The 24,320-nt window shown below is 34.9% G+C and overlaps 2 protein-coding genes across 2 annotated transcripts in view; both read right to left on the minus strand.

Moving 5' to 3' along the window:
• The window catches only part of LOC149801403 (neurotrimin-like), a 36,200-nt gene extending 29,084 nt beyond the window's left edge, over positions 1-7,116 (minus strand). Inside the window, exons 1-2 of the mRNA XM_089955469.1 lie at positions 7,045-7,116; positions 6,722-6,776 (exon numbers count right to left, since the gene is read on the minus strand). Of these exons, the coding sequence (XP_089811595.1) occupies positions 6,722-6,733 (12 nt within the window). The 5' untranslated portion in view covers positions 6,734-6,776; positions 7,045-7,116. The remainder of the gene's footprint in view (positions 1-6,721; positions 6,777-7,044) is intronic.
• Positions 7,117-20,715: 13,599 nt separating this feature from the next.
• LOC149801404 (lachesin-like) overlaps positions 20,716-24,320 on the minus strand; it is a 42,475-nt gene continuing 38,870 nt past the window's right edge. Inside the window, exons 7-8 of the mRNA XM_089955492.1 lie at positions 23,716-24,030; positions 20,716-20,981 (exon numbers count right to left, since the gene is read on the minus strand). Coding sequence (XP_089811618.1) covers positions 23,981-24,030 — 50 coding nt within the window. The 3' untranslated portion in view covers positions 20,716-20,981; positions 23,716-23,980. The remainder of the gene's footprint in view (positions 20,982-23,715; positions 24,031-24,320) is intronic.

Consider the following 24,320-nt stretch of genomic DNA (forward strand, 5'->3'; position numbering starts at 1 on the left):
ATGAGCAGAAGGCTCGTGAACACAAATATTGTATTGGTACATTTAGATTTCCAGAATCAATGAAAGTATCTTGAATTATAAATCCTCAGATTTGCATACACGTGTTTATTCAAATGTTTCGTGACTGATATAGATGAAGAGAGTGCTTTTCTTGTTTTGAGATTAACGCTGTTTCTCATTGCAAGATAGGCTATACATGGCGGCCGGTATAAATGGCGGAGGGCGAACCCTGGGAAAGCCCCGGTAAGAACCACCGACTCACGGGAAGCTACTAATATCTTTCTCATATACCTACACTGTCCGAACCCGAGATTCGAACCCATGCAGAGAAGTGAGACGGCAGTGCAAGATGAGGAGATACATATCATATTAAACAGCAGCGAGAAAAATATTTTGTTCGGCTAGAATTTCAAAGTTGTTATGTTTATGTAAGAAGCAAACGAAATCACAGTCAAAAGAATAATAAGACTGGTAGACGGCTAAATATTAATAACACAGTCATCATAATAACTAGATAAACATTTAACTGATGAAAAAAATTACAGAGACACTGAAATATTTTATAGACATGACATCTAAATATTTGAAGAAAAGCATTAGCCGTACGAAAAAATTGATATAATTCAAAGGTTCAAAACAACATTTATGCCACCCAAAATAAGCTTTATTCCAATTTAAATTATTAAAACATCAGAACAAAGTCCTTTAGTCTGCTCAGTACCTCGTGGAACATTTTTACATGAAATTACGTACAGAAATATTAAGTAAAGAAATATGCATCGATGTTGTGTGATATCTTTTAGGAATTTAGTATTGTTTGTATAAATAATTACAAACAATGCTCTGCTCACTTTCATAATCTAAGTCTGAAGGTATCAGGTGTTGAATTAGAACTGTTGACATACAATTACATTTTCGTGACGACCAAGGGTAGAAAGGCGGTAAAATTAGAATAATACTACAAACATAAGCTGAAGAAAATTATGGACACTAATTGGGCTAATTGGGTCAGTTAGGCTAATTGGGTGTTTGTGTGTGTGATTTGGATTTTTTACGTAACTTTAACAGTTTTTCAGTCATATCACTATGATAGTTTATAGTGATGTCCAGCACAGGGTCATCATGACGCAGACACGCAGCATGATGTCCCATTCTGTCACATTATCCTGACGCCAGGCCGACCAGTCCTAACACTAACATCCTAATGCTGAGCGCCAAGCGATGCAGCTGTTATACCATTTTTGTAAGTTTTGGTATGACTCGACTGGGAGTCGAACCCACGCTCTCCCGCATCAAACATGGACGCTCAAACCACTAGGCCACCGGAGCTGTCGGGCTATTTGGGTGAATATGGTAAGATTTATAATGATGGTGAGTATTAGAAGTTCATGGTTATTCAGAATATATTGAGGTGCTACACCTATCTGATGATACATATCGGTTACGGTTGAACAAAAATTAAATAAGTAGAAGGAACACTTGTTCGAAATACCAGATAGTTACGAAACTGCTTCTGATTTGTAACGGAATTTGGGGATCCCATTAAACTTGGATGTCGTTTTTCAAGAGCTACAGAGAAGCTAATTCCAGAGAAAAATGATGCATCAGAGTCACCGAAAAAGCTCATAAATTGTTACAAGGTCGCCTAACTAACTGCATCAAAATTATTATGTATATTAAAAATTAAAGAAAACAATCATCATTCGCCACATACATTTACATACATGTAGATTTAAACCCTGCCCCACTCCCTTAGGAATACACCCACACCTACAAATTTGAACTCTTGCCTTGTTTGGACAACAACAAATCCACAACGACCTGAATACTAAAACGCAAGACATAATTTGAATACAGATGTTTTCACCGTAATTATTGGCAAAATATTTGGTAAACAGATGGACGATTTGATGAAAAGAAGAGTTAAAATATTTTTACAGATGAAAGTATAATCTTCAAATGCCATAAGCTCGTTTGCAATGAGAATATCTAGTTTGGATGACTTTACGTTAGGCATCTTTGAAAACAAGAAAATCCAATTCACAAGACCAGTGTACGGCGGATTTAAAGTTCTGGAGGCAACCGTGTAGATGATCCAAATACTCTATTGCAGCAGACTGAACAACAACAAATACGCTAATATGACAAGACTTCCGGTGACTGACACCTGAATTGGTGTGCATTCGTGTAGCAGTAGTGAAATGTGACTTTGAGACCATCATAAATTACATTTTGCTAAGGCACGGAGTATCAGTCTTTGTACTAGACCCCGTCAGCCTTTGCAGGAATGGATGAAGGTGGGAGTTGGGCAAACATGGTAACCTAGTATCAGGTGAGTGACGGGATCTTTGATCACCATAAATAACATAGTGTTATGTCACAGAGAAGCAAAGTTTTTGTAGGTAGGTCCCAGGCGTCGTTGGAGGGTGGGTTTAGGCTGATCTCTGGCACTCATGGTAGCACAGCACCAGGTGGGTGACTACCAACAGCACACAACTTAGATACGCGACAGTTCCGTGGGATGCCATTTACAATGAAATAAAGGATACTAACTTTGGATTACCAAAGTGAATAATACAGTTCCTGGCAAGTTAAGCACGTTGTCACTTTGTCAGCATTGTCATGGAACTTAGTGTCATCCATCGTGTCACTGAACCATAGGTTTCTTCTTTATTGTCAGTCCTGCCATGGAACTTGGTGTCATCCATCGTGATACTGTACAATTGTCTTTTTGATTGTTTGTACTGTCATGGAACTTGTTGTCATCCATTATGTCACTATACAAATGTTTCTGATTGTCAGAACTATCCTGGAACCTAGTGTCATAAATCGGGTATATGTGCAATGATTCTGTATCTTTTAAAATGTAATTATATCACCGTATTTCTTTTTCAGTATATAGTAAAAATCATTCATCAATCACTTGGATAGTATTAAAACAGGAAACCCACCATAGATGAAAGATTTATTTCTTTTTCAGTGTAATAGTGACTAGCACAAAGCACCATCACTAATTACCTTCTGGCGAATGATAGATTTTTGTGCCACGTGAATGATTGATATTCGTTTGTATTTACTTTAAAGGTTTTTTTTTCTTTCTCAAATTCTCAAATTTTAACTGAATATTGAGTTATGCATGAAATTAGAAATAATTCTTTTCAAATTTTTCATTTAGCTGTATATCTAGGATTTCAGACAGGATTGTTTTTGAGGCAATACACCTGCGCGTACTTTATTTTCGTTGATATGTCAAATTGTAGTTCTTAACAAACTGCATATTCACAATCAGTATATTTGCACAGCTTAAAAGATTTAAATAGTTTTAATTCATCTATGAATTGTGCAACGTCTTCCCATCTCAAGTGTGTTCAGGAAAATGCATAGTTGGTTGTGTAATTTCTATACGTTCATGTCTAAAATTTGATAGAATTTTAAGTGTTCTCATAACTGGATCAATATTTATGTCATATTCATTAATCCTTACCTTTCAAAACCACTATTACTTTTTTAAATTATACAGGGGTATTGAGAATCGAATTCATATTTTGAACGTTTTCTCTGTTCCTTCTGTGCTATAATAGTTTACCCTGCTGCAACATTGTCTTCATTATAATCGCTCGTTCGCGTTTTGAACCATTTTATTATTGACCTGCGATGATTTTGGATGCGCTGTTTTTTCTGCTCTAGGAGTTTTTAAATAACGCAAGTTTAACTTCTTAATGTCCCATTACGTTTCTTGTTTACCTCTGTCACATTCAAGAATTCTCATTAATGTTAAAAAACTCAACATTTTCATGCCACTGGATATTGAAATTGATCTATTGTTCTGCATATGCTCCCAGTATTAGTGTCATCACCGGAGTGAATGTGTAATTTTTGCACACGATTTATATTAATATAATAATGTTTTCCGAGTGTTCCCAACCGATGATCAATTCATCGTATCACTTTCATTTGACATGTACATACTTCCTGACATTAATCCTTTCTGTCTTCAAAAACTTTGATTATGCTATGTTGGTTTAATACGAAATGAACTCCTCATTGCAAAAAAACATCATTTATATACTCTAGCTCCAAATCTTCCAGTGTGTAAGCAACCGGATCGCCTAAAATTAACTGGCTCAGTTTTAATGTTTCTTCGGTAAAGCTAGAAAGTCAGTCTTATTATATTATATTTATATTTATAATATCTAACTGCTTCACCGATTTTAAAATTTGGGAATTCCAAAATTTTCATTAATTAAGTAACAAACTAGGTTGATTCATACTTTTAGGTTTTTTTCTTTCTAGCATGGTACGACTAAAGATATATATATTGATCTGTGGTAAGTATTTCTGTACTCTTCAACTAGTTTAAATATATTTTGTTGTTCCAATTGGAGTGAAACACTTCCAGATTCTGATCATTATGGTTCTGGTAGAACCATAGGTTAGAGATGTTTTTTTTTCTGAGAAAAGTTAAAATATTCATTGCCGTCATTTTGCAACAAATTTTGTTTTGAAACGATTTTAGTTCTTTAAACTGTACATTTTAGTTTTCGTTATTTAAATATTTCGTTTCTGCATGCATTTTATTAACCCGTAAATATGTTTCTGACTATCATATTGGTTGTACACGTTGTTGTATTTCTCATATCCGCACATGTCAACAATGTCTGTCTGCCACTAACCATCCTCGTGATTAAGGCAACTTGTTTTTTATGGAATTGTTTTCATCGCTTGCTTGTGTAAAATGCAAGTGTACTCCTCGATGAACCATTCTTTCATTTCAGCAGATTTGATCTTACTTCGGTCCCGTATAATATGCTGCCGCATTTGATTAATTCTTGCATAAGTTAATTGACTTTTAAGATTGTATCAAAGATGTCTTAAATATTGTTTTTTGTTCATTATTTCAAAGGAAAATTAAACATCCCCAAAATAGTCCCTGCGCGATTAAATTGTCTTTAGGTGTTATCAGCAAGCCAGCAAGACAATTCTCTATAACAGGGATTTTTATTTTCAAAAATTTGCAACGTTTTTTTTTCTCTCAATACCTTTAAACCTATGAATGATTTCAGATTTATGTCAAACTTTGCCTTTCCTATTGCAACGTTGTAGACTCTGCTAAGCAGGATTTTACTCAGTCGCTTCATACAGTGAGTTACTTTGCTTCATTTTAAGTGAAATATTGTCCGCTATAAATTCTGTCTTTCTCTCTCTTGCTGAATCATTATAATTCGAATTCTTTTGATTTTTTAGTTCTTCAGGATGCACTGGAGTAAGTAATGTCATCCTTGTTAGATACTATTTGCAAATCTGCCTATTATCTGAAATATTGGAGGATATCGTTTTGTATTTTTGATATCAACAAATTAACATTTCTATTCTTTGACGTTATTATTCATCTCAATCAACTTCGACGATACTTTTATCCAGTGAAAACTTGTAAAAAAAATGCATTATAGACATTGTTCTTTATGTTTAACTCGACACTCATTTATATCATCACTCTGAAACTGTTGAATTGAAGACATTGTAGTTTTGTGCAATTATTTTTCCTGTGCAAACAATATGACGTGTGTGTGTGTGTTGGCAATCTGTCCAAATAATCCGACTAGTCTCATAATCTTTTAATTTGGAAATATTATCATCGAGTCTGACCCGTTCAGTCATTTTAAGAGTAATTATCAAACCAGGATTACTTAATAATTGAATTGGTCTAAATTGGTATCACACTTCGTAAAATTTCCATCTTGTATTTTTTTAAAATGTTGAATGTGAATATCCTTGAATAAATGGTGATACGCAAATATGTGTTGCATATAAATTTGCAATGATGCTGAAATCACCCCTCTAAGTTTGCTGGTCTAGTAAAGTTTAAATTTTCATTTTTAATTTCCTCGTTTTTTACACGCTATGGAAAAACAATAGATTGATGGGTATATTAGCAGGCATGTATGTAGGTAAAGATATAGAAGAAAATAGTTGATCCAACATGTACGTGTATGTATGTATGTATGTATGTATGTATGTATGTATGTATGTATGTTGGATGGATGATAATCAGGCAAGCAGGGAGGTAAATAGGCAGATGGAAATTTTTTTGCTAGATTGATAACCATGCAATGAGACAACAAGATATTTAAGTTAATTTGTTATTGTATAATTGCATACATTATTCAATAGCAAATGACCATTGATTCATAAAATTTAGTGAACGTTTGAAATGTCTGAGTGGCTTTTAGGTTCGTTTCTTTCCTGCCGATGTAAACGAGTAGTATGGTAGAAATATGACATCCGTATTCCATTAAGTGGGTCTGATAGTTGCATCATTTTCGCGATAAAGGCGATAATGTTTCGAGCAAAAAGATGTATTTTTCGCTAAATATCACCATTTTGTGAAGAAAATGTATTTTTCACAAAGGTTAGTGTAGCTAATGCTTAATACTTTGTTCACGTAAAACGTGTGAATTAAGCCGAACTTAGTTTCTTCTCTTTGAACGCTGACTTTAAGTGAGAAAGGATCACAGCTTTCGTTAACGATTTTCTTAGTGAAGCACCACCAAGTTAATTACACAAACAGCTATTGCTAGTCGCTAGGCGGTGTTTCACGTCAGTTTTATACCTCTCTTTTGATAAAATTATAAAGCATGCTACCATATGTACAAAAACTTAGACACTAATAACAAAGCTTCAACATTTTAAATACCAAAAATGTATATAAACTTAAGCTTACCCCAGGTAGCATCTTGTGTCCTTTGTTTTGCTTGAACAACACAGCAGCGATGGACCTACAATGTATCAAGATGGACATTATTACAACCTCTATGCAAGGAAAGGGATGACTTCAAAAAGTAAACATTCTCAATTTCGCTCACTCCGATTTATTTTTATCAGGCTGAAGACACATAGTACATTAATTTCGGAAATTATTTCATCAATTCTTGAGGCTTATGTACCCTAAGTGTAAAAAAGAAAGGACATCTGATTGCACAGAATGACACATTGACATACAAGCGAGGTACTAAATTATTGTCTCGTGTCGATAGATGCTCTTACAGCTCGTGCTTTATCAGGTTATATAATGGTGTTCTCCTACCAAAGGAAGTCAGCCCAATGGACGGAAAAGGCTCTCACACATATACTTACTATAGCAGCTGTTGTTGCATATACATGTATATCTTTTGTTTTAATAGAATACGGTAAGTGCGCATGACATACCATCATAACATTGTTATTTAGCCACTTGAATGAGATATTAGCCGAAGCATTTGCATGTCTCGTTTTTTCACGTTTGAACTCACTCGAGAATTTCTTGAACGTTTGCTGCAATCCCATTGAAAGTATTATAATGCTTTTAACATAGTTAAAATTTGAAAGCAACTCCATGGAGCCAAACAGAAGATAGCAATGGTTGTGTCCCTTGATAATGTAGTTCCTCGTGCGAGGACACCATGATCGAGACGACATGTCTGCGACGACCGGACTGATATACGAAAAGTAAGCTTAGCATAAAGCAAAATATCTCTGTTGTATGGGTGAGAATAGGAGAATATATCTTTACGTTTGCACCGAGACATCCCAGTTAAGGGGTTACGGTATTTGTCTCCTCACGAGGTTCGACCTCGTGGTGAGACAAATAATGTAACGTCGCGACTGGGATATCCTTGCCTTGGTACAAACACCGACATAGATTATTTTTTCTCACCCAATTTTTTTTAATTAGACTAAAATAACCCTGCAATTTTAAATTTAGTTAAGAGATTCAAAACACAGTATTATTCATCAGGTTCTGTTATTGCTTTCACACTAAATAAAGGTCATCACATTTTGTACTCTTTTATGCAAAACTGAATAATTATTTATGTGTAATCTAGCTATAAATGCAACGCTGAGCGCCTAGCGAGGCAGATGTTAGTACCACTTTATAAGCATTTGGTATAACTCGGCTGGAGTTCGACCGCGCGACATCCTACATCCGAGACTGACGCCCCGCCCACTAGGCCATCGGAGCGCTATATATGCCGTTCTTAAAAAAGGGGAAAATATCTCGAACAAAAGTTATAGTTGTTAGGTGTTGGAAGTATTGCGGAACGAGCGTCTCGAGCCACGTACAATGTACTAGTGTTGTTATAAATATAATACTGAGCATTTATACAAATATGTTAACGAGGTCAATGCGGCGACCTGTCGACCTTAAGTAAACAAGTTCTACGCATATGAAAATGGAAACATAAAACCATTTGCTATTATTAATGATTTATTACATTTAATTGACGGGGGTCAAATGAAAATAACAATAAGTAATTCATATCTTTAATACTGATAACTTTTAACTTCCATCACTTCAAATTGGGATAAAGTTCTATGGTAGGCAACGGTACAATACATTACAATGCTGGGTACTGAATTCAGGACAGTTATAATTGTGTAGGGACAGAAGAGATTTTTTAAATCACGATATTCTTGGAAATTACTAGTGAAAGGATACACTACATTGAAATCTTGTGGAATTGAGTGTGGACTCATGAATTAACCACTCTGATCGGAATGTGCAGGAATGTTTCATTTGTTTACAATGTTTGATTCAACTGACGCTGTTTGGGGGCGTTTGACAAAATTTGAAGAACACAGGTCTGATGTAACACATGTCTAGTTGTTGCGATCTTTGCAGTAGCTCTTGAGAGAGGCTGGATTTCAAATTTGTGCAGTCAGTGATGTGTACAGTCTTAGTGCGTGGGGCAGTGTTTTCTTTCATGGTTCGTTCCACACAGCATCGCGAATTTTATCCTATCTGTAGCTGTGTGAATTTTCAGGTCAGCGTCAGTAAATGCAGCTAACAGTATCTAACTTGTTTCACACGAAGTATTTAAAACTATTTAGGTACTTTTAGCTACATTTAATGGCACTGACCAGAAAATGTATAGAGTTGGGCCCAAAGATAATATAAAATTTCACCATACTGCGTGGAACGAACTATGGTTTCTAGCATAATACCAAATTGATCAACTTCGTGTGCGTGTTTGTGTGTGTCTGTCTATCTCAAAATGTTTTATATGGTGTGTTCTCACAGTTGGAAAGACCTTAAGTCGCTATATGGTTCTTTTTGTATTATATATCTGCGATTGTTGTTGTTTGGGTGTTAAAACAACTCTGTCAGGAACAACATTAGACAACAAGGACTTCTTCAGCTTGAGGACACCATTACTGAGACGACCTGAGTGAGATAACCAGACTGAGATAAGAAAAGTAAGGTTAGATTTCTCTGTCGCGTGGGTGAGATAGTTTGATCCCATCGCGTGATAAAGTGTTGACATCAAGATTTTGTTTCCCATGAATTATTAAAATTGTGACAATGCACAAAAATCTAATACATCTTGAGTAAAGTCCAATAAAACAATGTGCAGTGGAAAACATTTCCAGATGCCTTAATATGTGGACTAAGGATTATTTGTCAGTTGACTAGTTTTTTTCATAGCTGTTTCATATACATTTTTGATAACCAAAAGAAGGATAAATAAAACATATATTAAATTCCAATTAGGAGGTTGGTTAGTTTTTAATTGTCCCAAAATAGTAAGTATTTACTAATTTAGAAATAAATTGATATGGTATGGAATAAGGGGTAGCTGCTTTCGTGTAAATAATAATGGGATGCACGGTACCACAGAAGGGTAACAGTTGATTTTCCGTGAAATATTTTGTAAAAGAGATGTTACCCCCATTCTGGGAGAAATAAAAAAGATCAATGCTCCCTGCCTTTTGCTCCTTGATCTTTCTTTGCAAGCAAAATGTGTAACCTGGACACATAGTGAATTCTAGGGGAATTTGTTAACAAAATCTGATAATAAATTGGAGATGATTGCTGCGGCCAAGCTGTTGGGTATATGTTGTGTTAAGCGTGAAGAACGAAAACGCTTAATTGAGGATGCTTTATTTTGGAAATATTGGAATTTTCATTCACAGCGTCTGCTATTGCCTACGTCAAGGTATGGTTTTATGCCGTAGTTCTTGTTTACCTATGTATGCTAATTGTACCACGTGACTCCTCACGTCAGTAAATAGAGGCGTAAGGGGCTAAAGTGGCGATTTTTGTTATTTTCTTTACTTAATCAACTTACCTACTTCTTATTTTCGCTCGGACTTGTCAGCTTCAATCGCTCTTGTTATTTTCTAAACAGTAATCAAAACTTCGCGTGGGGTTGCGAGTTATTAGTACTATGGCGACAACTGTTACGGGGCGAGAATCGATCTCTAACCAGTAGCTCTCCGAAGGATGAATAAAAGTCGGTAAGAAATTCCCAAGAAAATAGGACCAAGTTCGCAAAGTATGTCCAACCGGTGGCTTTATACGGAAATGTTACAAGCTATCTTGATACCAAAGAGGTAGACTTTACAGTTTAAAACTGTATAGATTGTTAAAATTGACTGATCTGCAGTCCAAAAAAAAAATGATGTGAATTGCCACCTAACTTTATGTCATTCCGAGAGATATAATAATATAACATTTTGCAATAACTTTAAGATTCCAAATATTCATTACTGGAGATGCAAAAACAATCGACAAATTTGTCATTAATAATAAATACTCATCCCTGGACATCATTTGACACATTAATAGATGTAACTATAAAAAAATCAGAACCGATTATTTGAGTAATGGGTGTCATACGGCAAAATCAATGCCAAACTACGTCGACATTTTTGAACGAGATCAACTTACAAATATGATTCAGTACAATCTAGATTGAATGTCGCGCGCTGTGATGTTCCAATGAAATCTGCGTATGTTGATAATCAAAACCGCACTACCATAGATTGTGTCAATTAGACTCGACCTGCGCTTTCCTTGGGCCGGTTTAGTACCTGACCACCACTGTAAAAGTCCATAGCGACAGACACTATTTGTCCAGAAGCTTATTAATGACCATTAGGTGCAGTCCGGTAATCTGGACTGAATGGACTTTGGTTAAACAAAATTAGTATTACATTTTAAAACAACTTTTTAAATTTAATTTAAGATGAGTAAATGCGCATTCATAACCTGTATGACTTTACTATAATGAGGCAAATGCTTTTATATTTGTTTAATAATAATGGTGATAGTATTGTATCTATATGTGATTTAAAGAAAATAAGCATGAAACAAACTGAAATTATTTATACTGATACTAATTGTTGTCGGAGATGGCCTTATTTATTTTTAAAGGAGACAATGAATTCCTGTTTTTTTTCTGTGTCTACTCCATTAACCAGATTGCAAACAACTAACCAATTAATGCAACAACAAAATCAGATCACTAATCAATTAAGACTGAAACATGTCCAACGGTTTCGAAAGCCAGTTTATCACACTGCCAATACATCTAGGCAATGCTACTGTTTCTTGTTTAGTTAAATGAAACTAAATGTTAGCAATATTTTCCAGCCTTCTGTGGTGATGTCATGAAATGATTTAGTTGGTGGTGGGGGTGAGGCGAGGACATGTTAGAGAAGGAGGAGCAGTTTAAGTAGAAGGAGAAGAATTATGAGGAGGTCCAGGAGTAGTAGATAGTTCTTATTTTGCTCCCGAAGCCAGTGAATTTCTGCAGGCTTTCTACTTGATATTCGGACGTTATTTACACCAATGTCGTAACACTATGTTTAATATTTACATTTTGTCTCGTGCCATTTAATTGTAGTATATATTTGTGCAAATAACTTATGAGATTTCTTTGTAATTATTTCTTATTATATTTCTTTGTAATTATTTATTAGTTCTGACATGCTGATTTTATTGAGAAATTTCAAATACTTTATGCAATAAATTTTTTCAGTGAAACAAGAATTTGTTCCTCATAATAATGCTCAGCATAAGTAGGAATTTTTAATAAATAGTCAAAACATCTTCCGGCATTGTTACACTATTTCAAATGGTAGCTAAATAAACTTAATTTAAAAATACAGGTTTCATAACAGAGAAAAATAATTGCAGTCTGCCTTCATTTCAAATAAAGAAATATAAGCAAGGATTGAAAATTAGTTTAGCAAATGGAACAAACAGACAACTGGGAAAATATGTCTGGTAAGGAGTTGGAAGTAATGTTCTAAAAGTAAATTAAGTAAACGCTTGGCATCTTTCTTAAGGTAACATTTCATCTAAGTCTTTGTTAGATTTTGTTGTCCTAGCAGCGACATCGTTGAACTGATACATATATATTAGTTGGTGATTTAAATAAATTACAGTTAAAAGAAGGTTATATGAAAACAACGCATCAATAACGTACCATCAGGTACTCATTTTTAAAACCCTTAATTCTTTGTGCTTTCTTTTTCCTATTTCTTTTTCCTTTGGTTACTTGAAATGAATATGTTGCATGTTATCAAACTACAACCAAAAATGCTGATAGCGGAAATCTTAATTTGCATGGCAACAAACTAGTCATGTATCGAATGCAGTTGTGATGCCATCATTCGGCGAAATTTGGAGAACTTTCCTGGCCATTAAACATAAAAGTATGCCAATGTACCAATGCCGCGCATGTTCTATACCTGAGCATTCTGGTTTGATTTAGTGGAATTTCAATATCTACAGATAACAATAAAGACGAGTTTCTTCTAATTTTATTAAAAGGTAAAACAACCTGAAGAAAGAAAATAGCATAATTGATCTGTTATGGTTTTCCCCTTCATATATCACCTCGAAAATCATACATTACGTGCTTTTTGCAATTGCGTGATATACTAGTGGCATGCCTGGATCCTGCAGGAGAATGCATTAACAATTTAACAAAGTTTTAAGTACGAACAAATAATAGTATCATACAAGTTAGAGAATTTTTAATTTGTACTCTACGCAGATTCGAACACGCCATATGTATGGTGTGCAATAAGGAAATATCAAACTGTATTATCAGAACATTAGAAAGCCTCGTTTTGAAAGGAATACTTTACCAATTTAGCTTCCAGTGGGACAGTGATTCTTAATTTGGTTTTTCAGGGTTCTTCCTCCACCAGTTATACTGGCTGCCACGTATATCATATTGTGTGCTGAAAAATGATGTTAAAGTAACAAGAACAACAACAACGTTGACGCCTTTATTTTATAATATTAGGATTATTATTCAATCAGAATTTAGCTCATGTGATCACGAGACAATAAATAATTATTCACCAATCAAAAGTATTTTCAACAATTCTATGCAGAGACTGAAATTAACATGTAAAGATGAACTGAAATGCGACACACGCTGTAGAATTACACATTTCTAGAAGAATGACAACGAGTATAATGCTTAACACACACGAGATCATACAAGTGAGATGTATATATATATATATATATATATATATATATATATATATATATATATATATATATGTCGTGTGTTAAAAGCGTGCAATCGGTCAATATTACGTATCTTACAGCATGCGCTGACAATGCATTATTGCGGCAATACAGAACATGTGATCATCAATCAACTGGCATTCAAAACACATTAGCGAACTGCTGCTTAATTCGGAATCTTAATTGGGATCAGATTTTACAAATCCTAAATAATGTGCCTACTGCTGAAATAAACCAGCTAGAACAGATATAAATAATACTTTCAGGGAGAAATGGTTAATAATTATTTGTATGGTACTAGGTAGTATTGGTGAATTATCTAAAAGGACAATACAGAAAGGAAAATAGTTACTTTATATGGGGCAAATGTTTGCAACAGAGAAAAATGCAAATAAAACGTAAGTTGATAAAAAATAAACCCTTGTATTAAAGTTGCAGAAATGGCACATTTATAACTGAAATAAACGTGGAAATGAATGTAGACAGCATCGAAATGGGTGTAGATTGTATTGCGTTTTATTTGATAAAATTAGAACGTTGGATGATAAGGTATATAACATGCAAAGAATTGGTATATTGGCGTACGTTTATGGCCACGAACTTTGTTCGAATTCTGCCGGAGTTTTTGGAACTGATACATGACTATCAGCATGTTGATATAAGTTACTTGTATTGGTCACGTTATTCAGTGTCTGTCCGTACTGAACATAACTGCTGGCTAATATTAGACATTTGCTTACAGACAATATTGCACAACAAACACATTGTCAGATAATGAAAAGCACGACAAAAGACAACTGTATCTTCATAATGAAAACACTCTATCCTACTTCGAGCAAGGATAGACGTGATGGTGAAAACCACGGAAAGGAACATATAAATTCGGCAGATGTCAACGATGCTGCTTGGAAAAGTAAAAATCACAAAGGCAAAATCGGAGAGAAATCTATGTACCGTAAGACAACAAAGAGCTTTGAAGAGCAGCAGGGAGGGCGAACAGACCATTTTGGTGAGGGTCTATTCATGAAAAATAAAGCTTTCTACGAAAACGAAAATATTAGACCAATAACGTTAAACCGAAGCCTCGAACCTGAGATTTTCCTTTAATTGGGTTAGCTCATTTTGTTACTTTATTTTTGTCGCTCGTGTTTTTTAAATATGTACGCGTGTTCGTTTACCCGTCGGACAGGGCCGGCGCCAGACTATCTAGCGCCCTAGGCAAGGTTAGATTTTGGCCCCCCCCCCCGGAAAATATAAATTTCCAAATTTATAAACAAAAACCAAAAAATTAAAAATGCAGCCCCCTGAAATCAGCGACCTAGGCGGCTGCCTAGTTTGCCTATATGGCAGCGCCGGCCCTTCCGTCGGAGACTCATGGTTGGTCGCGCCCACCATGCTGCTGTAGTGCATGAGTAATTAAATCATTATTATATCAATAATTTGAATCTCACACATCTAAACTAGCTCGAGAGCGACTAGAGGCAATTAATAAATATCTCCCCGTCCGTGATTCTGTCAAGCAACAACTACAAGAGCGTTAGGAGTCTCAGGTTGAATTTGCAGAATGTGCAGAACAATTATTTAAACCGGTTACGAAGGCTACCGAAGGAGTTACAAAGGCTACCAAAGGTCCCACGTTGGAGAAAACCGCTAAAGCAAGTGGAAAAATAGCAGAAAAAAATAGAAAACAAAAAGCATTTTAAGACAACTTCCAGGTGAAATAGCTGCTGTTCAACCCTTTGACAAAGTCAAGGAAGAAATACTTAAAGATTGTAACAAGATAACCGGGTGGGATTTCGGATTTACAATAGAACACTTGATGGTGACACAAATACAATGTTTAATGATAAATGACTTGAACGAGAAAATAATTATGATTAATGCGTGCGTATGTAATATCCAAATATTGGATCAATTAACATAATCCGCACGAACTAAGTAATTAAAACACAAATCAATGACCTTACACAGTACAAAGACATGGGGTGAATGATTCACAGTGATTTCACAACGAAACTGTGGTATTTTACTCAAATAGTAAAATTGTATTAACTCAAATAGTGAAAATGATGAAAACAAAGGGACAGTACAAAATATTTGTACAGTCCCAACACACACTGGGTATTGCAAACCCCAAAGATTAGCCTACGGCTAAAATATCACATGTATGGAGTTACACACCCCGCCACCAGCACACTCGGCTACCAGTCACACTGGTCATTCAAGCAGTCAGTATTCCAGGTTGGTCAATCAAGGAATCAGCGCCCACCAATCTCGGTCAGCAACGTCCGATCACCTGCTGATCGACCAGCAACACTTTACTCAGCTCTACGGCTGTTATGGTTCAGCTTCATAGTTGCTACGGTCAACTTCTATGGTTAGCTCTACAGCTTCTACCACGACGACTCCGATCACTTCGATAACTGTGATCAATCTGATCAGCTGAAAATACATCTCTACAGCTGAAGATGTGCAAGTCCTTAAAGTAGACCGCTCACTGACAAGACGTTCCATAATGTCAAGATTCTAACCTACGGTGAGATATTTATACACAGACGATATGCGCTGGAAGTATTCGAATCTTCCCATCGAAAGCACTTCGCACGTGTGGTATAGGATGAACCGAACTCACTATTTCGAAATCTTTTACAATATACATAAGTCACGTTCTGGTAGCCTTGTGCACAAAAAAAAAACCGAAACCCGAGTACATGTTTTAATAAATTTGTACATTTCCGTGACAAAGGTATTGATAAAGCTGATGCTGAAATAAGTGATATAAAAGATCGAGTATCAGACACAGAACCAAAACAACTAAGAGACAAAATTGAATTGATTAATAAATTTACCGACAAAAGTGGTGCCGTTATAAGTAGTATTAAAAACCCCTGATCAATTATCTGAAATTGTAGCTGCAAGTATCAGTAACTGGAAAACATTTTTATAACCCGAGTATGCCAGTAAGCCTGTAGATCAAAAGACTTGGTACAAATGGATATTTCGAATATACTATGACGTCGATCAGGCCAGAGATAGTGATATAAAATATATTGCATTTTTCGATGGAACTTTTGAAACGAAAACCACAACCACAGCCTCCTCAACCAAAAATTAATTTCATAGATACATTTACCTCTGAAGGTATTAGCGCTATCAGGGATCAAGACCAAATAATAGATATTGCCGCATATGAATACGATGAAGGAAAAAATACGCAAGACCCAAATGTGTTAAATCTCTGACGAGTGAAAAGTGGATTAAAGATGTATATCTCGTTGCTAATAATCTTCAGAGTATCAAAGATTATGAAAAAACGTTAGCTAAATTTCAGCAGAAAATAAACGAGTATAAAAAGCAAATGGAACACTTAACACCAGGCGAAGAAGAAGAATAATTAGAAGCAATAGAGATGAGACGAGGGTTATGATAGAAAGAAAAAGAGTATTGTCTGGTCCCACTGCCGTTGGATGTGGTACTGCTACTCGATGAAGTGGCCTTATTTCTCCATGTCCCAGCAACGTCCTGGCCGACGTGAACAGACTAGAACTTTTGAATGGCGAAAGATGAGCCGTGATAATTCCTCAGAAATAGTTAATGAAGCAGCTGTTGTTTGTCAAGATTATTTACTGGTAGGACATTAATGTTTATTGGTCTCTGATGAAATCGTTGATGATTACCACAGTGATTGAGGGTATGCAATTATATACAATGACTAAAATAAGATGATCATTCATAATGCTCAACGTGGACCGATCATGGTCTGGGTGATAGATTCGCGATTACCTACGTATAAAGCGAACTACGTTGATGGACTCGGTGATATTGTTTAGAGTCTATTTAGAAGAATAGCCCCAAGAGCAATACCGATTGTAAACAATTATCAATGAAAGCTATTGATGTTGTTCTGATAAAGGTATTGGTGCTGCTGGTGATGTTGCCAGCAAAGCATTTTCAGCAAACAGGGATAGACTAGTACGATTACTAAGCAGACCGCAAGCTGCGTGACCTCATCCAGTCAAATTACCCAGTAATGAAGTTATGCCTACAAATGTTAGTAAAATAATAAATCACGCTGCAAATAAAAAAATAGAAGAGTTGACTGGTGTACCCGTGTCAGAAAAAGAGAACAAGATAAATCCAAGTTTAAAAGCAGGAAGTGGTCTTCGTGTTGAACGATAGCAAGTATAATAAAGATATTTAAACGTGCATCTGATCATTTGACATGGATGCGCCAGTTCTCAAATATGAATCTGTGCGTGATTATCAATATTACGATAATTTTACATGATCCTCGGTCAAGATATCGTGTATGTCTTGATAACAAGTTTGGTTGAGAGACAGCAGCAGGAGGGCGAGACCAACAACGAGTGTCTGACGGGTAAACGAGCACAAATACAAATTTGAAAAACACGAAAAAAGTAAAGTAAGAAAATGAGCTAACCCAATTAGTGCAAATCTCATGTTAGAGGCTTCGGTTTAGCATTATTGACCTTGTATGTTTCATTTTCGTAGAAAACTTTATTTTTCATGAATGGACCCTTCTGAAAATGGTCTGTTCGCTTTTCCTGCTGCTTGAGGCCAGTGATGTAGGGATTATATAATCTTTACCTCCCAGTAAAAAGTAACCTCCCTTAAAGGGCTGGTAAAATACCGACATATTCAATATATGTCGAAAAGATATTAAATCATTTAATGCAATTGTGAGGTTCGCTAGGAATAAGATGTTATCACAAAGAGCTGTACAAGGTTGCAACGAGGATATTTATATCCTGAATAAGTTTTACAATTTAGCAATAGTATTTAAATCTTAAACATAGCTTGAAGTCATCTTTGTATTTGTAAGAAGACTCCACAGGAACAGACAACATGGAACCGATCAAAATGAAGTTAATATAATCATATTTTTCCCCATCACTGATGTCATTAATAGATTTTGTTCTTGAATTAAATGTTATATATTTTAACAAATTTATTCATAAACCGAACATACAAAAAAGGTGACTCAAATGTGTTGCATTCGAGGTATGATCAGATGCAACGCTGAAATATGTCAAACTGTCATGAATAAATATCATGTTGCACCGTCTTGTGTACAAACTTGCAACCAGTCTATAAATTCGGTATAATCTGTGTCTGCAGGGAAAACTGAAAACTTGATAGAATGGAAATATTCATTCACGTTAAAAATGCAAAATAAACACAATACAATAAAAAAGGAACAGAACAATCTACAGTGGCTTTTCAGTTACATTATAGATAGGGGATACCATACAGTTCATATGGTACGATTCAGTGGGAATCTAAGTCAGTAATTTTCCCTGGATACAAATTGCAGCGACACCAAATAATCCAGTCCATCAAGTCCTTAATCTTGCGTTTCAGTATTCGTCTTTATTTCAGTTTTGTTTTCCTTGCCAGGAAATTCTTGTTTGCCACAATATGACCTCCTACATATAATTTATGTTGGCATAAACGTAAGTGACAGCTATATTGAGTGTTCTTTCAGTGGGAATCAAGGCACGTAGCTTTTCCTTTCTATTACAATACAAGGTATAAACAAATAACTTAATGTTGTCATTTATGGTAAAAGATTTCAATAACTATACTACTTATGTGAAGTAAAGATTACAAAAATAATTTCTTTCTCGTTCTTCCATACTTATTGGTGATTCTTGTCGTTAATAGATGATGCAAAACATTTTAATCCAAATTCTAATTATAATCATTTTAATTAATTACATTTGAGTTACGACGATAAAAGAATATTCATTTTCTTGTTCAATATCACGTGAAGGTGAAGGTATTTCAGCACAATCTTCCCATTTTTAAGTACCGGTTTAAACACTGACGTCATTTTTTGCATAATTCATTTAGTATTTAAAACATTCAGCAATAATAATAATAATAATAATGATAATAATAATAATAATAAAAATAATAAAAATCAGTATCATCATCATCGTCATCATCATCATCATCATCGCGATGATTTAAAGTTAGCAAATGTTTCAAACGAATGTTTCATGATTATGACGTTGAATGATTGGTACCATGAAATAAAACTTAGAAAGATTGAAATTAAATATAAGTAAACAATTCATTAAAGTCTAATTTCAGAATGAATGACAAATATTCGATTATTTGATAGCATAAGATGACACGACTGATACGAAAAGGACAATATCATATGATTTCAAATGCTTAATTGGTAAAATATTATTTTTCATTTACTTTATTGAAAATTTTTTACTGTATACAATTGAGATCTTTTCACATCATAAGAAAATCAAAATTCCTGATTTGAAAACTGTTGTGTAGGTAATGAGAAGTTGGATGCGGTTACTTTTCTATATTACATAGTCCATGTCAGAATAATGATTAAAATTCTATGTAAATATTCGTGTACGATTATGTTAAATTCAGATTAAACGTGGTATCGAACATGAAGGCAAGAAAATAAAAACTTTAACAAATACTACTGAACGTACAATAATCTACATGAAATAAATGAAAGCGAATGTCTTTTGAAAGAGAAAACACTAGAATATAGACAGTTTTGGTATATTTACCCTTACAATAATTGATACAGTCCTATTTTATCAATTGCTAATATAGACAGTTTAACCAAAAATTAGGGCGAAAAAAAATATATTTATTGACTATGTTATGGGAAAGTGTTACACTTACAATTATAATTTTGAGAGAGTTTAACTTTCTCTCTATCCATGATTTTGTTCATTGCATGTGTCCAGGCTCGGTCCTAGAATGTGCGGGGCCCAATGCAGCATGCAGGGCCCAAAGCAGCAAGCGATGAGCGCAAGGCCAAAGCACACAAAAAATGCATTGCTCGAAAGCGCGGGTACCAAGGCGGTTGCCTCGTTCGCCTTGCCCTAGGGCGGGGCCTGCATGTGTCCTTTAAATGGATACATGTCCTTAATGGCAGGTTAGGCCGATTGGACCGATAAGGCCTAATCGGGCCCCGTACGTTGGTCATTTTAAAAAATGTGTATCTATAGAGAGAAAATAATTGCAAAGGGATGGGAGGAAATTGTAAGGGCAATATCATATAAAACTTGTTTAAAAGTTTTTGTTTCCAAATGCCGTGTTCACAGGCAGCCCCGCGCGTAAATCCTGGGGGCCCCACCAAAATGATCCAAATCGGGTACCGCGTTTGCTAAGACCGCTGCTGCTTCATGGATGAGTGTTCGTTAAAATGACATAAGCTTTAGGACAAGTATAAGAGATAATGAGCAAGATTAACAAGGAAACATCATCATTGTGAAGATTTATTTAATATATCTGACTCTTTATAAAATCGTCCGAAACAATGAACGTTAATTGCAATTATCTGTTAAATAACAATGCATCTTAATGGGGATAGAATACAACGCAAACGAAAGAACGAAGTTGACTAAGTGGTTTAATGCATCAGCATAAATCATAATACGTTGTTCTAACAATTCAAAATAAAACATATGTGATACGAGTTTTCAAGAGTCACGCGAAACATTTTTCTTTGAAGATTTTGATGTTGCCATCAACAAAACACATGTAAATACACCACCAATATTGTCCTCGTCATGTGCACATAAAATTACCTGTCTGTGCATAAAACATTCTTTTCACACATTTGTGATGTTCTCCTTATCCTCATTGTCTTCCATTGGCTCTGAAAGACAGTAAATGAGCGCAAGGTCAATACAAAAAGAAAAGATTAAGGCTGTGCTTACTTTATATGTGCCCTGGCTTGATGTTCAAGCCAATAATTGGCACTCAATGGACTGATTTGGTTTGGTAGGTTTCAGCACATTAACACAAGTAGTTTATTTAGTGGCGAAATAATTACATTGCCCAAAGACATATAGCAGTATTTGACCCAGGCTGTCTGAGGTAGGATTCGAAGCTGTACACTTTTGGTCGTGAGTCAGACACGCTAACTACGTAGCCACCGCGGTTCAACCCAAGAGAGATTGGATGTTCAACCCAATAACTGGCACTTGTCCCATAGTGAAATATATCAGTGGGTGAAAGTACCACGTTTATTGCCACAGCGGCAAGGTCAAATTTGGGACTACTTTCTATTTAGGAAGGATATCTGCCCTTAGGTATGTTATTCAGAACTGTATTTCAGTCTTTAGTCCTGTTTCACTTCTTCTTTCCCCATGAGGATAAACATATCGTTGTGTTTCAGTATTGATCACACTCTATTATACATTTATAAAATCAATGAAAAGGCACAATCAAGAATGTCTAGAAACGAACCCCAAACAGCATAGAAATGGCTTAAAGTATTAACATTTTATAATTAGTTTTTCACATGCAAATTGTCAGTAAGTTAACTTACATGACTATTTGCAATTTGATAGTCTGTATCACCCATATGTTACCGTATACGTGTTGCACACTAACGGCACACACTTTAATCATATCTGAAAATGACGGATAAATCAGGTATTGATGAGTGCTGAATGCACACGAAATTAAGTGACAATTGAAATTTGGTTACAGTGTCAGTTACCGAAATAAACTGCAAGCTAGCCAACACACTGAAATAAACTGCAAGCTAGCCAACACACGAAAATTCAGGTTTGAATGCAGACATAAACAAAATTAGAAACCAAATGGTGACAAGTAAACTCACAATCATTAAAAGGTGTTGTTTAATGATGCAACTCTCTTATGTCTATTTGAGAGCTGTGCCATTTCTTTTGATTACAGTATTATATGTGCACCCCACTAATGTTTACTGTGTCAATCCGAGCACGAAATCCACTAAGGTGTACTGTGTCAATCCAAACAGGCAGGCAATGTGTTAACGAAGATAAATCTCTTCATTTGAACTATAATAGAGAAAAAAATGCATGCAAACAGAAACATTTTGCATGAAAAATATATAATAAAAAGGAAATCTACTTTTTTGAGTAGATACAAGGAAATATTTCACTTATAAATCGAAAAAATGTTTGTATTGTCACTAGTGGCTTTGCCGCTCGCGAAAATACCTCTCAACTTCAGTCGTGACATATTTACTTATATTCATAGATATTCTTTATACATTGTTTCAAATATTTCGAAGTATTCCAAAACAAAAGTGAGACTGATGTCTTAATATCAGCTCATATAAAGTCATTTTGTTCAATTTTCGTTTAAAGCGGGGGCTGTCCTTGACTTTAAAACAAAATTATCCATAAAGCGCTTTTACGTACCTCTGCAATTTCTCCTCCGTAGATTCAGGTAATAAAACATGTTTCAAGATACATTAACGATGCAGTAGGTTGTTTTATGCACACATTACACTTAGTTTTAAGTACATTAGAAATGTGATTGGCAGTTTATAATGCTTTTATGTCGATAAATGGAGTTTTCCATACTGTACATTGTGTATAGATTGGCTCTAATGTTGATATATGGAGTTTTCCATACTGTACCTTATCTAATGATTGGCTCTTATTTTGATATATTGAGTTATCCATAATGTACCTTATGCTTAGATTCACTCAGTAGAAAAAGTGAATCGAAAATAAATCGGAGGTATCAAGTTCAAAAGTCCATTCGGAGACTTTTTTTTCTGTATTGTATTTAACTTCTCACGCTAAATCTTTTTTTCTTGGAAAATGATTACCGTTTTTCGGTATTTTGTTTAAAATGGTAAAGTATTATCTTCATCATAACCCAAAATCTAATACTGTATACATTTATTTAAGAGTATGGAACTCTGGCATAACTAATTTTTAAAAATGACTAGACGACTAAGTATTGTTTCGTGCATTGACCAATGACCTACTATAGACCTCTTAGCTTATTCTGTCAAGAGAACTTCTAAAAAGAGGTTTTGCACTGTTTCTGCTTGTTGTTTATACCGCTTATATATATATATATATATATATATATATATATATATATATATATATATATATATATATATATATATATATATATAAATTTAGCAACACTTTTTTAAAACATTTTCAGAATTTTTTTCGCATATTTAGCTGCCTTCATTTACATAATAAAAGTATCAGGGTTTGACGAAACTATATTGGTGATACTCTCTTACAATAACTATTCAAAGGAGTCATAAACACAAAAATATGTATCCAGACAAATTTCAACAAAAACTATAAAACTATCAAAATGCTGAAGAAGTATGTAAGACACACCAGAACCAAACGATGAAGAAAGAGAACACTACTAATTTACAAGACAAAAAAAAAAGAAAAGAAACCAAACAAAAACCAAACATAATTATTTAGAGGACGCATCATAGATAGTTAGTCTAATATGTTGCTGACGAATGAAAATTAAATGGATTTCTTTAATGAAAAACTTATTACCAGAAGGAGGATACTAAGTACATTCATTTTTTCTCTATTACAGAGTATGGTAACAATTGTTCTACTTACTTTGTATAACCACAAAGTTCTCGCTGTATCCACTGCTGAAGTTACTAGTTCTACAGACATATTTGCCATAGTCACTGTCTTCCAGAGAATCTTTCCGGATCGTCATCGAGAGGAAAAGAGTATTGTAATCTTTCACCAAATCTTCATCTGGTCGCAGATCGTACTTCCAACCAGAACTGATCGGTAAACTGTCATTTTGAAATGCCCATTCCAACTTCCCTTCCATAGGAAACGCCTCTACCGCGCAGTGTAACGTCACTTCCTGTCATTTTGTGGCTATTATTGTATTTTGAGGAACTACAACTTCTGGTCCAACTTATTAAAAGAAGAAACAAATAGAATTGTATCGACTACTTTAGACGCAAAACAGATGCTCTTGTTTGAATTTAACAAACAACGGCAGTATTAATATGCCATGTGCATGGATTATGACTGGTTCTCAGCTGGAATGAAATGTCGAGGAGATACTTGATTACTATCCCTTTCTTTTTAAAAGAACTAATCTTTTCTCGATTCCCGTTGTAACAGACTGAACCTTTTTCCCCCTTCAAACACACACACACACACACACACACACACACACACACACAAAGACAACCATGTTG

The sequence above is a fragment of the Sinohyriopsis cumingii genome, chromosome 4, assembly GCF_028554795.1.
Source record: "Sinohyriopsis cumingii isolate HCF-2022 chromosome 4, ASM2855479v2, whole genome shotgun sequence".
Lineage (NCBI taxonomy): Eukaryota > Metazoa > Mollusca > Bivalvia > Unionida > Unionidae > Sinohyriopsis > Sinohyriopsis cumingii.